This window comes from Phoenix dactylifera, chromosome 4 (assembly GCF_009389715.1).
Source record: "Phoenix dactylifera cultivar Barhee BC4 chromosome 4, palm_55x_up_171113_PBpolish2nd_filt_p, whole genome shotgun sequence".
NCBI classification, from domain to species: domain Eukaryota; kingdom Viridiplantae; phylum Streptophyta; class Magnoliopsida; order Arecales; family Arecaceae; genus Phoenix; species Phoenix dactylifera.
Genome location: NC_052395.1, coordinates 20,253,047 through 20,269,436, shown reverse-complemented (window position 1 = coordinate 20,269,436; position 16,390 = coordinate 20,253,047). Strand labels below are relative to the sequence as shown.

General features: G+C 40.9%; 2 protein-coding genes across 4 annotated transcripts; both read right to left on the bottom strand.

Moving 5' to 3' along the window:
• Positions 1 to 1,460: 1,460 nt before the first annotated feature.
• Positions 1,461 to 5,220, bottom strand: LOC103712781 (calmodulin-binding protein 60 D-like). 2 transcript variants are annotated; one of them, XM_008799404.4, is made up of 8 exons: positions 4,931 to 5,220; positions 4,484 to 4,559; positions 3,591 to 3,643; positions 2,899 to 3,383; positions 2,494 to 2,654; positions 2,218 to 2,412; positions 2,031 to 2,130; positions 1,461 to 1,924 (listed from the first exon to the last, which is right to left on the bottom strand). In XM_008799404.4, exons 1-8 carry the CDS (start codon positions 5,017 to 5,019, stop codon positions 1,749 to 1,751), a joined length of 1,335 nt encoding a protein of 444 aa, XP_008797626.1. In that variant the 5' UTR covers positions 5,020 to 5,220; the 3' UTR covers positions 1,461 to 1,748. The 2 variants fall into 2 exon arrangements, with proteins under 2 accessions (XP_008797626.1, XP_008797625.1); XM_008799403.4 differs by having other exon boundaries at positions 1,461 to 1,942; positions 4,931 to 5,219.
• Positions 5,221 to 12,521: 7,301 nt separating this feature from the next.
• Positions 12,522 to 15,736, bottom strand: LOC103712821 (AP-3 complex subunit delta-like). Of its 2 annotated transcripts, none has more exons than XM_039125804.1 (2): positions 13,817 to 15,736; positions 12,522 to 13,720 (listed from the first exon to the last, which is right to left on the bottom strand). In XM_039125804.1, exons 1-2 carry the CDS (start codon positions 15,600 to 15,602, stop codon positions 12,702 to 12,704), a joined length of 2,805 nt encoding a protein of 934 aa, XP_038981732.1. In that variant the 5' UTR covers positions 15,603 to 15,736; the 3' UTR covers positions 12,522 to 12,701. The 2 variants fall into 2 exon arrangements, with proteins under 2 accessions (XP_038981732.1, XP_038981731.1); XM_039125803.1 differs by having other exon boundaries at positions 12,522 to 13,904; positions 13,935 to 15,736.
• Between the last annotated feature and the right edge of the window lie 654 nt (positions 15,737 to 16,390).

The following is a 16,390-nucleotide window of genomic DNA, read 5'->3' as shown; positions in this document are numbered from 1 at the left end:
TTTCGGGCCGGGCCTGGGTTGACTTTGAGCTCTAGAATCCAGGCTTGAGAGCCCATGCCTGTCTTGGCCCATAACCGTCCCTGATAAAGCTACCAACCAATCTCAATTGTTATGCACTTTACGAAATTATAGAACTAAATCGAAGCACAAGTGGAGCTAATCGATAATTTAATGCACGAACTATCTAATTATAATTAGAGTCTTGATTTATAATTGTTATTATAGTCTAAATTTTGTGGGCAAAGTGGAGGGCATCAAATACCATTTTATCTAATGATGCAAGAGACTTAAACAATCCCTTGCGGAGTGAAACTAGAAATTATGGGTTTGTACGGTATGTTTTGTTCCTTAAAAGAGTCTTCTTCATATTTTTCAGACATAGGTTTATGCCTCCACGCATGCAAATGTAATTGTTTTAGTGACTCAACAAGTAGAAATTATGTTTTGTTCCTTAAAGATTCTCATCTTGTTTCGAACTAGGAACACTACATTTCATTTGCTGTCTTTAAAATAAAATTAAAAAAAAAAAAGAATCGGCTATCGTGGTTAAAAAGCTACAGAATCCCCCTATGTAATAATTATGAAGAAAGAAAATAAGATAAGCTGAAACTTGGCTTATGATTTGCTTTCGACCCCAAAATTAGATTGTTTTCTACAAACTGGATGGTTGAACCGAAAATTTTGTACAACGGACTTCATATATGTCTTTCTAAAAGAAAATATAGACAACATGGACGCATTGCTAATCCTCCCTCCTTGCTCTGGTCCCTTGGAGGTGAAAATAAATCAAGAATTCAAAGAAAGGTTGGGACATTCTTGTTGTCATCATGTGCAGGTTTATCTGGTCGGAGCTGTTCGGAACACAATAGCATCAAGCCTTCCTTTGTATCTCTATTCTACTTTTTCTTTTCTTTGTAGTTTTGCCCTTTTCCTCACTTGCAACAACTCGGACCTCACCCAAAAAGGCTAATTAAAAGGTATTAATGCTCAAAATCTACCTAATGCATAACCGATATAGACTAAGAACACCCCCCTCACATACTCCCTCCATTTAAGCTCTGACTTCCATATCAGGCTAAGGGACCAAATCCATTCAAATCCACTCACAAACACTACGATTGACTCATTGTCAATCCAAATAAACTTATATTGCAGTATCGCCTAGTTCATATAGGTTATGGCCCGGATTGCTCTCACACAATTTGCAACAACTCAAAACCTTATCTAAAAAGACTAGTCGGAAAGTATTATTTGGATTATTTGGTCTTATAGAAGTGCCCAAGATCTATTCAATGCATAACCGATATGGAACTAAGCAGACGCCTGCATAGATCCTCACATCACTTCTCTATTTTCTTTGATGGAGAAATTGTTCTCCCCTTATTTTCACTCTGTTGCTCTTTTCAATATCTCAATGAATTTAGCTGGAGTTTCTCCTCCGTTTCTATTCAAAAGAAGAAGATGAAAAAAGAAGATGAACTGCATAGGTCTGCAATATGCCTCCCTTATGTACAACCCTCTCTGATTCAACCAATATACAGAAAAGCTCTTTTTTACTCTCTCTTAGAGAAAAGCCTCTTTTTGCTTGATTTGCATCCTCTCACTTAAGCAATCAGGGGCTGTAAATGGATAAACAATCCAAACAATAGGTTACATGTGCAAGGCAATTAGTATATACCTTACCATGCATATTAGCACTTACAAACTGAAAAGTACATCAAAACTTGTTAGGATCCCTGATCGTTTCCTCAGTATCCCTCATGAAGTTGATCAGGGGTGTCAAGCATCGTGTTTTGGATCCAGTTATTAGATCCCAACTGCAGAGTGCTGGGAGTAGTTCCCAACTCAAAAATCCCCTCATTTGGATACTGCGAGCGCAAGCTCTCGTGATGATTGGAATACCAAGTGGAGGAACCTATCACACCTGCATCCATTGGATCATCTGTGAATGAAGCAATATAAAATAGAACAGTCCATTGCAACTCAGGAAAACAAAAAAAAATGGAGAAAGGGAAGAACCAGGTATCTACTTGGTTGCAGAGAAGTTCTTGCATCGAATGACATCCCATCAACTTTCTCCAATTTATCGCAATGGTGGTATGCCTCCAGGATCAGCTGCTGAAAATCAGCCTGCAACAAAGAATTGCATGCAGATGTAAGTTAGAATGCCCACAATCATGATGGCCAGAAGCAGAGATTTCTGAACTGAATCCTTACCATCTGCTGTTGGCTAAGGTGCTGCGGAGTTGATACAACATCATTAATCATGATTCCTACGACCTCGCAGATAGGGTTCATGATGACAGCATAAGCTTGCCTGCGATACATGTATCGCTGCTCCCCTATGGTGCAGGTCCTTGCATGGTTTATAGATCTTTCCCACTGCCTGTCTGACATCCCCGGCCCCAGTATCTGATTATTTCAGAAAGGTGGGTGTCATAAAGAAATGAAGATCTTAGGATGTTTGCAGGTTTCAATTAGAATTGTGCTTACACTGCGCAGGCGGCAGGGATCGATGACCAATTGCTTCAAGAACTCTTGGACGGTTTTAATTCCTGCAGCAGCCAGCCTCCTGTCGAAAGCTCCACCCTTCCCTATCTTCTCTAGCCTCCAGACCTTGTCGCCAAGGGATGGTGGATAATGCTTCTTATACGCTGCAACAATCTTGCAAATACTAATTCAATATATATCTTACTACAGAAATCATGCACCTATCTTGCTTCCATATTTAAATAATTTCGATCGCTATGATGCACATCAAATTCTTCCTACTGTTGGTAGAATATGTTTTCATGGCATGCATGGTTTAAGATGCATCATTGTTGTATAATATGAAAAATTAAAGAATGTATTGCTACGTGACTTCGAATTAAGAAGCTGGATTCTTAACAGGCTTACATTCTCCCCGGTGATCTTTAACTGTGAAACTTTCTGTCAGTGCTTCTTTAATCCTTGGTCCGTCATAGCTTCCAGGGAAAACTCTTGCACCAAGTCTGAATTTCCTGCTCCTTATCCAACTTGAATTGTCTGTAAACATGAGTTCTCCAATGTGAGCCATTCCATCTCGTAATGTTACAGTGTGCTCCCCAATGAGTAATGGCCTCTTCCCTTCCCGTTCTTTGACAATTCGACCGTTGAACTCATCACTGGTCCACTGCTCTTGATCCCCAGAAGGAAAATCTCCATCAAGGACCACTATTTCGATTTTGAGCAGGGTTGGCGATCTTTCGCCGGTTCGAGTGTCTGTAAGCAGGATTTGAAGTGCATTCTTCTCCTTGTCTTCTATCCTGCTGCCGGTAAAGATTGGGCGTGAGAGCAGTCGAGCGAATGCGAGTTGCAAGCATGATGATGGCTCCACCTCTTCAATGCACATCTGCGGAGATCTGGAAAGCAATGCATATTAGATTGAAACTTTGGGATTAATAAATGAGGGAAAATCTAACTTTATGCTTGTACTAATGACTGCTCGAGTCTCATAGATCTTTGGACTTTACAAGACAAGGATCAACATTAGTTCTGCCTCATATTATCAACTTATGGACATGCATGCTGGGAACATCAGGTACTAAAAGAAGCTGCATATTTCCTACCTTAATGGTGGTTGCATGACATGAACCAGTCCACGCTCCACCTCCTCATGCACCTGTACGAGCACATCATGCTTGTTTAACGTAAACTAGCAACAATTAAAGTTGAAACTACAAACATCTTAATAGATCACCATAAAGAGCATATTATGGTGCACAAGTTCAGAAAGTTGTCTCACTTGATTCATAATTCCATCTTTATTTGGGGCAGAGGAGAAGTTTTTTGTTGGATATGCATAATTTAAATTACATTAAATCTTATGCTTAGAAATAACATTTATAATCATTAAACTATAATATAAGAAGAGTAAACTACAAAAACTCTCCTAAAGTTTATATTTATTACGCCTAGACTCAACAGTTTGCAAAACCAATACTTATACCTAGTAGTTAAGTTAATGATGTTAGCGAAACCATTTACCTCGTGTAAAAAACACATTTTTTTATGTCCTTGAGTGGCTGTTATGTCACTTAAGATTATTTTAGTTATTTTTGAATTTTTTTTTCTGATATGGCATTTAGATCTCATTTAAGGTTAATAGTTTGACTAATGATCAGTTAAGTTATGAGTTAAAGTGTCGAATAAAATAAATGTCAAGAGAGTATGTATATGTTTTTCAAATTATTGGGTATAAGTATAATTTACCCCTAATCTTAAATTTTTTTTATAATTTATTCTAATCCTTGCACCCCCAATCAAAAAACTATGCCTTCCAATTAGTATTTCAAAGAAAGAAGATGTCCTTGACCAACCAAGAATGCTTGCTTGCACGTCAATGTGAGAAAACAACAAAAAATTTATGCATTTACCACAAACAAAAGGTTGGAATTAGAGGAGGAAAAAAAAAAGAACGCAATCATGAATCAAGCTTGGCTTGTAAAAGATTTCAGCTTACCACCCTCCGAAGCAGTGGTTCCAACGCAAAACAGACGTTCTGTAAGGATTTTGCCACCACCGCTTCTCTGATAACACTGTCAACAACCAAAAAAAGTAAAGAAGTCAGGTGGAATTTACACAGACCTTATCAGCAGCAAACATTAAGCAAATTTAACGATCTAACCATAGTAACACTTGAACACTATATATACTTGTTTACAACTAAATCACCACAAGTATTGCACTTGATTTAGACCATGATGATGAAGTTCATGTTTCTTACTAAGATAAAACATAGAAGTTGTGGACGCTTATCAATAGAACAATTTATAAGGGAGTAGTTCATGATATTAAGCAATAAAAAAAACTAAAGATAGCTGCTTTATAATTAGTATTATGCTTTTGCCGAGGAGAAAACACAAGAACTAAGACCAAACGAAAGAATAAGTTGGTCAGGATTCCTTACGATGCGAAGGAAGGCACAGATCTCAGCCGTTTGGCCACGGGTTGGTCTGGATCACTCTCATCTTCTGCACGGAGCTTGCTAACTGCCATGTTTAGTTTAATCTTTATTGGAAAATGTGAGAGAAATTAAGTGGTTCAGCAGGCAGCAAGAGCAAGCTAAAGGTTTGGAGTCTATAAGGAGGAGAATGTTGGGAGAAAGAGAGGAGGTTGGCGAGGGCTTTAAATATGTGACATAGCCGCAAGGGAAGCGTTCTTTTCCTCATAAGAAATTTCCCTGCAGGTTCGTGGAAGGAGGGTGGAAGGATGGCTTGTCGATGAAGTACTCGGCGAGGAGGTTTGCAATGACACAACGCAGTTGACGTCATATTCTCACGTTGACCAACGCCGGCCCCCTGGCTGGTGAGGTGCCTTCGCCTGTCTTCCGAGCTGCAAAAAGATGCTTTCCTTCTCGTTCACGGCTCGTTTGGTTTGCCAAAACATTCTTTCTGGCTGAAATATTTTTTTAAAAAATAATTTTAATATATTTGATTGATCGGAAAAAAAATAATATATTTCAAAATAGCTTAGGTTTAATTAAACATCTACTTTCTTTAAAAAAATTTTATAAAATACATACTATACTCTTAATAAAAAAAATTATCTATAAGTTTTGATGCCTTAAAAGTATTTTTGAAAACAAATTTCAAAAAAAATAGCTTCTCCATGTACTTCATAAATATTTTTTTATAAAATATAAAAATTTTATTTTTATAATAATATTTTTTTATTTTTTTAAAAAACTTTCAATTAAATAAGAAGTATTTTTTTATTTTTTTAACCTTTTTTTTTTTGTGAAGCGACACAAACAAGTCCTTAATATTTTTTTTTTGGGAAAAATAAAGTTAGTAAGACACTTCCGTGCTGTGCTGAAATTATTAAAAAAGTGGTAGGTACGTATTTTCCTGAAATGAGTGGTAGTATTCAGCTACAGTGATGTAGATGGGATAATTGGTGCAAAACCAAGAGACCTCAGGTTGGACCTTGTGCACTCCCCATGTAGGATAATTACCATCATGGTCCTTTCCCCTTCTACCCGGAAGAAACGTGGTCTTGCCATTGGCTGTTGCCTCCATCAAGACGAAACCTTTCGGGTTGAGCTGGGAGGATAAGGAGGATAACCAGTCTACTGTTCTTAGTCCAATATTCCTTAAGAAGGAAGGCCGCCATTTTTGCTACCTCAGTAATGGCCAAAGCTTGGAGACGGAATATCCTATTATTCCTTTGCTTCCATGCATAGGCACCAACTTGTGATGCCAATCAGCGTGTCCATTGCTAGGGAAGCTGGCGATCAGCATTCAGCACAACCATTACAGATGTCCATGCACCTGCTGTGTACTGCACCAATCCCTGAGCAAAGAACAGTGGGATAATAGTACCCATGAACTATTGTTTCAAGAATTTTGTACAAAATTTGGGACAGACACACCTTTCCTCCTAGATTTAGGAGGTTCTAGCCTTGAGTCTTACATTTTCAAAGTCAACCTAATTATCGTTTAAGTAGGAACTTTCGCAGTTAGATGGGATTGGAACTGGAAGAGACATTTGAGTGGGTTGCACTTGCATGGCTTTAGCGGTCAAGCTGACCGACCGGCCAAGCTGTACTTGCTCACCTGAATTCAACTTGGGCCCATGATGGTGGCAGGGACGGTAGAATTGCTACGAAAGTGGGGGAGAACACCATGGGATGAGTTGCTTTATTCCCGCTTGCTTCCCGGAAGCTAACACGTGTGTACGTGGCAACCGAGCCTTCAAAAGTTCGTAGACAAGTCTCGGATCCACTAACATATTTGAAAGCCTAATATTTCATGAGTGGCATTTATGTGCGCCATAGAATTTAGTTTCCTGATATCCTTTCCCAAAGGAGAGGCTTAATCCGCTCTAGCTTCTACCTTATCCTTATCCACACTCTCCTCCCTTCCACAATACAAACTTTCATGGCAAGTGCATTAGCTATTATTTTCGAAGACTTTTTCGAAAAAAAATAGAGGACCAATCACAGCTGCAGGAAAGTATATCCAAGGCGGCATGAACGCTGTAAATCATAGCTGCTCGTTTCTATGGAATTCATTCATCAAGTGCCCGTCATGGAGAATATAATTTCTCGTGTAAGAGGCACCTGTAGTTGCATGGAAAACTTCAAGCTTCAAAATATCCTTCTCATGTTATCATCTCGCCCTTAGAAATCCCATTAGACATTAGCATTATAGGCCACTAGACATTAGCAGTGGTGACATTCATCCTTCGCTATGGAGTCTATCCAATTAAAATATGACTAAATCCAAATATATCAGTACATGATGCATCCATTTATGAGCTTTAAGCTAAATAACTGCTAAAGAAATGCCTTGTTCAAATGAATGTTCATGCCTAGTCCCAAAATTTTTTCCACAAACCATTTCAACTCATTTTCCAAGAGAATACTGAAATCAACCATCTTGCACAAACATCTGGAAAAAAGAATCTGCCGACCATGAAGAGGAAGCAAGCATTTTGCTGTGCAAAAATTAAAACCGAATGAGGCATGAGCAAAGCAGCAAGGCATATATATATATATATATGATCCTTAAAGTAAGAATGATCTACCTCTGCCATGAATTCAAAGGCTTGCATATACGAAACCATAGAAATTTCTAAACCAAATTGTTGTAGAAGTGATTAATAATAAAAGACTTTTAAGATATTTTTGTAAATTAGAAAATAATAAGCACTTCAAGTTACCTAATCAACATATTTTACAATTAAACAAATGATCCCAGTCAGACGAGATTATTGCACTAAAATCTCATCTGGTCAAGAATCACTACTTACACTGTTAATATATGCACACAAATACTTAATACGGGGATCGATGCATCCAAATATTTTTCATATGCAACTTCAGTATCGAAGCATTAGTAGTAAAAAACCTCCTAGACCTCTTCTTTTACCTTATTTATATCCATCCTCTCTTAGTCAATAACCATAAAATTAAAAATAACAGTAGAGGCAAAAATGAAACTATGATCAAGTTTACCATCCTTAGCAGCTGTAGCAAAAATCTGTTCCTATTCATATCGTCCTTTCTCATCCAGCAGTCACTCTCCTCACCATAGCTCAGCCATAAATCTCAACGTTCGTGTGAGTTCTGCCACTGATCCTATCACAGAGTTGATTATTTTTGACAGTAATCACCTAATGCTAATCCAAAGCCCTTTTATCTGTTAGCCTCTCAATTTACTTGAACGTTTCACACTGCATTGTTTCCGAACATACTTGCTCCGCCTCGCTATTAATGATATTTTCTATCCTAAGGTGTATCTTATATCATAGTTCATTGACCCAGATGATTATTTATAATTATAGCAGCTTCATTTTCTAACCAGTTAAATTTAAGAAGAAAAACTTTAGCCTTTTCTCTGTGGACTTCCTGGGGGGAACATCCAAAATCATAGCCTCTTTTATATGGCCCTGTTATCGTCATTAGTATATCATCCTTCACTGAGAAAGATGTAGATACCTCTTTTATATGGTCCTGTTATCCTTCAGCTACTTTGCTCCTTGTTAAAGATTACAGTAATATTATCATGATCCTATCAGAGGCACACTTCTTAGTCCTTTTCCATAATTCACATGTGTAACCTTCATTTGTCTTGCTTTGCAAGAGAAAATATGCTTTGCAAGTTTTCAAATATTCTACGCCACCTTCTTCTTAAACTTTGAAAGTCAATTACCTCCCATCCTTTTTAATCCTTCCAATAAGTTTCCACCTACCCTTCCAATTGATAGCAACAGTTCAACATTCTTCAAAGAAGTACAGATTCAGAGGCAAGCCGGCGTTTCTTTTAAGAGCTCCTGTTTGTGATCCATCCATGCATCCATAGACCAATTCCTCTTTTAAGTCATGAAGATTTTGCCTCCCTCGTAAATTAGCAGATTTTGACGCATGCAGCTAAAAAACAATGCACACTGAAAAATGATAAAATGCCAGGCAACGTAGCATTGCAAATTATTGAAGAAGCCCCGCATATTCTAACTGAATGATCAACCTAAAGCAAAGATTGAAATTTTTCTACTTTCCCTTCTTTTACAGCAAGGCACGAATTCAGAGAAAATCTAACTATTAATGCTCAATTTTAAATATCACAAAGTGAAACGATCTAAACTTGACTATCAAGGACAGCAAGATACTGATTCATTTGCAGTTCATAAACCAATCTACAACATGGCCATTACAACTCAAGAGAAGCACCTGAAGCATTTTGAGCACTAACTCTGTAAAATTCATCATCTATAACTGAAAAAGGGACGAAGTTTCACTTCCAAGTTCCAGAGGAATATTAAGTCCATATTCTTCCTTGAATGACTGTGAAGAGTAAATAGTTTGTTTGCACAACCTGTTGAGATAGCTGTTCACAAGAAACAAAATTGATGCAATAGCGTGAAAGAGGCAAAACAGCTGGACAAAATGAAATTTAAGCATTTTCCTAGTACTACCAGCAAAAGTTATTCACCAGCCTCAACTCTTCGCATCCAGGGGATCAGAGTGCTGACAAATCTTAGTTACCAGAATCAGGAGCAAGTATGGGGACAAAATTTAAGTGCAGGAGCAAGGAAGACAGATTCTTATTAATATTTTACATTCAGGAAGTGCTTGAGAAGCAGGTAAAAGAGTAATATCCCAAAGAATTTCCAACATGTCGCACCATAAGTAGAAGATTCCAGCTAGAAAGTGACATACAACACCAGCATGTTAATTCTCTTGACGGGTGTCTACAAAGATAAAGAAAGTGGAGACAACAAAGTTCATAGCTTATCTAGCAAGTCCATTTCAAGATGACAAAGATGCTTTTTTGGCTCTGGAGAGTAGAAGAGTGCTATCCTTTGACCCTAACAAGGACTAAATCAGCAACACATCAGCATACAGTTGTGGTCAATAAGAGCTACATAGTTTTGATCAAGGTTGGAAAAGTTAGTTTCAGTTTCAATCAGGCTTTTCCAGTTTTGTCTTCAGCAGTTTTGGCTGTTTCGCTATGTTTGCTCAAGTTTCAAAGTTTCAGCCAAAACTAAGAAAAACTGATAATGATTCAAAAAATAAGAAAAAAATAAGCCAAGGAAACATCTACTACATAGTTTTGGAGCACAATGTATCGTTTTCAATCATCAAATTTGGGGATTGTGTGTTTCAGAAAGATGAAAGCCAGAAAGTAGAAAGAAATATAAAAATATGTGGAAATGGATGAGATGTCAAGTAATTATTTTCCGATAATATGTCAATAACCTAATTCTTGAATGCCTAGTACTATAAATATAATAGTGAAAATACAAAACAGAAGTGCATATATGTATGAAACATGATATAATAATTACCATCCTACAGAGAACCAATTATTGGCATATAGTTTATAATATATCAAGCAGGGTATGCCGTACCGGTCCGGACAGGGACCGGTACCGGATCAGCGTGAGATCCGGTATCGAGAGCTTTTCATTGAAAAACCGGCCGGTACGACTGCCATACCGATACGGGATCGGTACGGACCGATATGAGATCAGTACGGACCGATACGGGATCGGTACGGACCGATACGGACCGCCACCGGTATGCCGACCGATACCGGTACGACGGACCTCGCTATTAAGTATGAAAAAGACAGTGATTAGATATACCTCATGAAAATGCCTTGGGGACTTAAACTAAGATCTAGAAAATGCAAGCTTAAATCTTGCTCATAGATCTTGTTTCTCATGTTTTACTTTAGAAAGTAATGGTGAAAATCTCAAGTATCTATAAAAATCTATCTTTTATTAAATTTCTTATATTGAAAGAGCCCAATGCATTTAATTTTTTATAAACCCAATAAACTATATAATTGCTATTAAAAAGTGCATTTGGTTTACTTGTAGGTTAGATTTATCATCCATAAGTATTTTTACTTTCAACTCAAGAATGAAAAGATGGCCCAAAACCGACACTAGTTAGTTGAATTTACTTAGAGAAATGTAGAAATGAACTCATGATGACATCAACCTAAAATAAAAACAAAAATGGGCCCAAAATCATAAAATTATCAATATATTATGAACAGAAATAACACGTAATAATCAATTTTGGCCAAGACTGGCCAAAACCGGTAAAACTAGACCGCGACCAATTAGTTTTGGCTTAAACCGACCAAAACCAAAAAAATTGATTAAATTAGGATAGATCTGTTTGAGGTTTTAGCTGAAACTTACGTCCTTCATTTTGATGAAGTAGACATTTGGCTAGCATTTTTCATGTGTGTCAAACAATTATGGATGTGAATAAATTTAATAAGTGGTTCCAAATGCGAACAGAAAGGAAAACATAAAAGAATAAGAACACTTCAAATCAGACCAAAAGTGTAGTACGTATGAAATAAAATAGGAGGTGCTAAAGGGGCCTTCACATTATTATGTTCAGGAAGCCATCATATGTTGGTCATCGAGGGTCTGAGTTCACCCAATTTTTTTTTCCCCTGATTTTATCAAGAAGGTAGACTCGCCATCATAAGAACTGAAAGCCATACCTCCCGCATATGAATCCAGACCATTGTTTTAAGTACCAACATACCAGTCCATACTAGGGATACCATACCATACTGGTAGGGATAAAATACCCAGTATGCCCCTTGTACTGAAGTTTTGTATGAAGAAATGCACAATACTCAACATTTTACTAGTTGCGAACCGGTATGAGCACCGAAACCAATACTTAAAATCTTGATCTAGATGAAGATGACATGAAGTTCCAATATTTTGCTCCTTTCTTCATCAAAAGTTTATTCCTGGAGAAGGTACGGTGAGATTCTTGCATCCATTTGTACAATATGGATAAAAATCATGAGGGTTATGGTTAAATTACTCTTGTTTTTAAATCCCAAAATTTACTATTTGTATCGACCTAATGGGCTTTTATGTCTTTAAGAGTACCCTGACAAATTGAAATAAGTAGTCAAAGGGAGATTTGTATTTTCAAAACAGGAGTACAGACTAACTGGTTATTTATATTTGGTAAAATATCTACTATGCAAACATGGCATGCTACTATCTGAATTTCATTTCGCCTTTTGCTAAATGCCTAAACCTATTATACCATTGTTGTTTTTCCTCCAACATTTCTCTCCTAGTTCTTTTGAAAATATAAGGCATTATCAAGATGTCCTTCTTAAATTTGAACAAGTTTAATATTCTTCATCCGGACAAAAAAAATCCTGATCTAAATTTATGACAGTTACAACAAGTGAATACAAGATAGTATTTCGCGGAGTATCTTAATGAGATTTATTCTGTAAGATAGTATACAGGATTCAAACCATGGTATGCCATACCATACTGTACCGGTTGGTACTGAGCGTACCGTATCGGTTTGGTACCAGTATCGGTATTGATACGGGTGGCATAATTACCGACCGGTTTGGTACCGATACCGATACCGATACGGATGGCATACCGACCCTCGGTACGCCAAAAAAATTTCATATCGTACCGTACTGACACCATGCTAATGTGGCACCGGTACACGGTCTAGTACCGGTACGATGAACCTTGATTCAAACCCTGAAACAAATTCATATAATACTAGAATATATACAAAGATATGCACCGCAAAAGAAAAGGAGAAAGCACTAGGCCTGACCTCAGCAAGAAGGGCAACAAACAATATTACACCGCATCATCTAAATTCCTCCAAAACTGTGACTAGATAAACAATGCACCAAACAAGTTAAAATCAATCACAAAAGGAAATGTTGGATAACTGGTGCCCGTGGAGCTACATTTAGAAGAGCCTCCCCTCTTGGCCTATGCTTATGTCTTTCATGATGATGACTGCTCCTTGCTGAGTTCCTATGATTTTTCTCTTCCTTCTCCTCATTCTTCTGAGGGCTTCTATGTCTTTCTTTACCATGACCACGATGTTTACTCTTAGAACCTGAACTCCGATGTTCTCTATTACCCGACTCTAGATTTTCTTTTGACTGAGAAACAGATTCACCAGTATCTGCTATATCTTTGACTCTTCCTCGGGATGACTTGTCCGAATACCTTTTTTGTGATGATGATGGTTTGCCTTCTCCCAAAAGAGCATCATGTATTGCACCAGATAGCAAATCATCTTTTGATTCCTTCACTGTTGTCGAAGGAAAAGTTGAGACTCCATCACCTTCATCCAGTTTTATCACTACAGGGCGTGGCTTTGTGTGCTTTACCTTTCTGGGAATCAGTGATTGCTTGGTGAGCTTTACAAGGTCCTCAGGTACATCACCTTGACTGGCTGGCAACAGAGGATCGTTGGCACGTGGGTAATCATTCGATTCAGTCTCATCTTTCTCTGTAGGAAGGTAATACAATCCATGCCGTTTACGGTGTTCAGCAAGCAGAGATGCTGACCGAACTGATGATGCAGCAGCATCCTTTGTCTTCCCATGTTGATGACTTCGAAGGGAAAATGAAATTGACATGGATGGAGCGGTATCATCCTCAGTTAAAGTCCAGGCAAGATCAGCAAGATTTTCCTCAAGAACAAGACCCTCAGGTACAGGAACTCTATTCTGAGCATTCACAGAAACCGGACCTAGCTCTTCAGAAAACATTGATTGCAGAAGGTTCACAATTTCACCAATCCTGTTATCTTTTATAAAGCCCTGCTCCTCAGTCTTCCAAGTTAGAATCTCCCGTAACATGTGAATCAAACCAAGCAGATTCCTTGCCCGCCCATGAACTTCCACTTCATCATTCTCTGATAGTGGACCCACTGCCGTTTCAATCAAAATTAACAATTTTGTAAGAGATTCACATGTAAAGGGATCTTTGTTCTCTATCGAACTGAATAACGAGGCTGGCTTGTCACCAGTAGCAATGCCATCAGTGCTCTCCATCCCAGCAATTCCATCCGCTATGCAACTAGCAGCAGCAGCAGTGTTAGATTCTACAATGGAGGACGCACCTCCAGTGGTTGAATTGCCAAGGGATGAAAGTTGACTGATTTCCAGTTGATCGATATATGTACTGAAACAAAAGGCGAGAACTTTAAACACTGCTTGAATATAAACAGCTCTCACCAAAGGAGGGAGAAGACTAGTCCTCGGCTGCAGCAGTGCCTCGACAAGCTCCAACGGATTCCTTGAGAACTCGACATACTCCCCCGAAACCCAAGCAGCCGCAGACAGTATCCTGCAGAGAAACGGGTTCCCAAGCAGAGCAGGATCAATCAAGAGACCTCGAGCCACGCGGACGAGCTCCGGCCTCGCATCCCTGACCCTCAGCCCGATATCCACGATCTGCCGCTCGATCTCCTCCCCCCGGGTGCAGTGCGGGTTCCTGGCCATCTCCCCGAGGAGCGAGACATACCAATCGAAATCCACGATCAGCTCGTACACGTTCCTCCGGCAGGTGGTGAGCACTGCGTCGAGTAGTTCGTTGGCGAAAATGGGGTCGGACTTCATGGCGTAGTTGACCAGGAGAACGGAGATCTCGACGACGTTGCTGTCAAACACCATCACCATGATGAGGTGCAGGGCCTCGCGGCGTATGTTGGGGTCGGGGTCGGCGAGGGACCGGATCACCGCCTCCCGGCTCTCCTCCACGGCCCAGGAGTGCCGCGGGCCGAGCATGGAGAGGGCGCGCAGCCCGAGGTAGCGGAGGTTGGGGTCATCGGCGCTGGCGAGGAACTCCCTGACCTTGTCGACGGCGAGGCGGACGGCGCGGTCGTGGTCGGGGAGGCCAGAGAAGACGGTGCGGACGCACTCGAAGACAAGGGACTGGGCGGAGGAGCGGCGGAGGAGGTCGCAGAGGGGGTCGACGAGGCGGGCAGCGAGGCGGGGCTCGAGAGGGGCGAGGCGGGTGAAGATCTTGAGGAGCTTGATGAGGATCCAGTTGCTGCCGGACTCGGCGAGGACGCGGTAGAACTCGGGGGCGAGGGGGAGGTAGGGGGTGGGGTCACCGGATGAGGCGAGCTCGGCGAAGGCGCCGACGGCGGCGGAGACGACGCGGAGGTCGGGGGAGGAGAGGCAGTCAACGAGGGGCTTGAAGAGGAGGGGGGCGACGTCGGGGCAGACGGAGAGGGTGCGGAGGGCAGCGGCAGCGGCCTTGGGGCGGAGAGGAGAGGAGGGAGAACTGCGAGGGGAGAGGAGGGGGAGGAGGTCGGGCGCGAGGTGGAGGGCGAGGTCGGGCGAGGCGGAGAGGGAGAGAAGGTGGAGGGCGAGGGAGGAGAAGGGGGGAGGGGAGGAGGGGGAGAGGTCCTTGCGGAGCTGGTGGGTGGAGAGGGGGAGGACGTCAGTGGTGGAGGGGTGGAAGGAGAGGGAGGCGGCGACGTAGGCGAGGCGCTTATGAAGGGGGGAGGGGGAGGGGAGGAGCTCGAGGGCGTGGAAGGCGGCCCAGGAGGCGTCGAGGCCGTGGAGGGAGGAGAGGTAGGTGAGCTTCTGGAGGGCGACAGCTTTGGTGTCGGGGTCCGGCGAGCGGATCTCGCGGCGGATCTCGGCGACGGCGCGGGAGAGGAGGGAGGGCTCGGCCCCGGCGGGCTGGGAGCGGAGGGCCTTGATCAGGTCGTCCAGAGAGCGCTGGAACAGCGAGTCCACGAGGGATGGGGCGGGGGCGGTCGAGAAGGAGGAGGAGGAGGAGGAGGAGCCCCCCGCCATGGGCGATCTCACATAAACGGATGATGCGATTTGACGTCCAGGACTGGGAATTTGCGTCCCTATCAGGTCGTATAGATCTCGGAAGCCATGATTCCGATAGCCAAAGCCAATCAACCTGACATCTGCGTCTCCCACTCTCACGTGCTACAGTGAAATCCTGAACCACACCGCAGGGCGTGCCGGAGAGAAAAATTTCAATGGTAATATTGAACATGAGTTAATCGAAGGTAAAAACGAAAAGTAAACGTGCCAAAAGAAAATCTTAATACAATAAATAAAATATAGATATGTGCTGAATAAAATCTTGCCAAAAACAATTTGTGTTTTTTTTTGTATGCCCCATGACCTTTTCTCTACCATGACATATAGGTATGTGCTAAACGGTTTGTCATCCAACCTCTGTCCAAATTCAGAAAACAACGAGTGCATTTGCTAAGAGATCTTATCAAAATCTTATCTTTCCTCTCATGTCATTACACCCATCTCACACAGCCCAGCACTATATCAAAATCCTGTCTTAGATTTTCCGGTCAGTCTTTCAGTGTCCTAAATTATCTTTTCTGGCCAACATCCTAAATGAATCTTTAATTATTCAATATTCAAATCAATGCTTAAAATAACAGCTAATATCTAATTTACTCAATCGTCGAAATATCTCTAATCTGTCCTCGCCAAATATGTCACTATATAGATATGTTTATTCCTTCTGGGCCGAGATACATGTACCGAGATTTCGGTCCATGTCGGCATCGGCCGGCCCATGGAGGCCGAGGTCCTCCATTTCTTTT

Coding starts and splice junctions, on each gene's coding strand:
- LOC103712821 (XM_039125803.1), bottom strand. CDS start 15,602: ATGGCGGGGGGCTCCTCCTCCTCCTCCTCCTCCTTCTCGACCGCCCCC. Junction 13,905..13,934: donor AAATCAGTCAACTTTCATCC/CTTGGCAATTCA, acceptor GGAGGTGCGTCC/TCCATTGTAGAATCTAACAC.
- LOC103712781 (XM_008799403.4), bottom strand. CDS start 5,019: ATGGCAGTTAGCAAGCTCCGTGCAGAAGATGAGAGTGATCCAGACCAA. Junction 3,644..4,483: donor AACCACTGCTTCGGAGGGTG/GTAAGCTGAAAT, acceptor GTGCTCGTACAG/GTGCATGAGGAGGTGGAGCG. Junction 1,943..2,030: donor AAGAACTTCTCTGCAACCAA/GTAGATACCTGG, acceptor CTTCATTCACAG/ATGATCCAATGGATGCAGGT.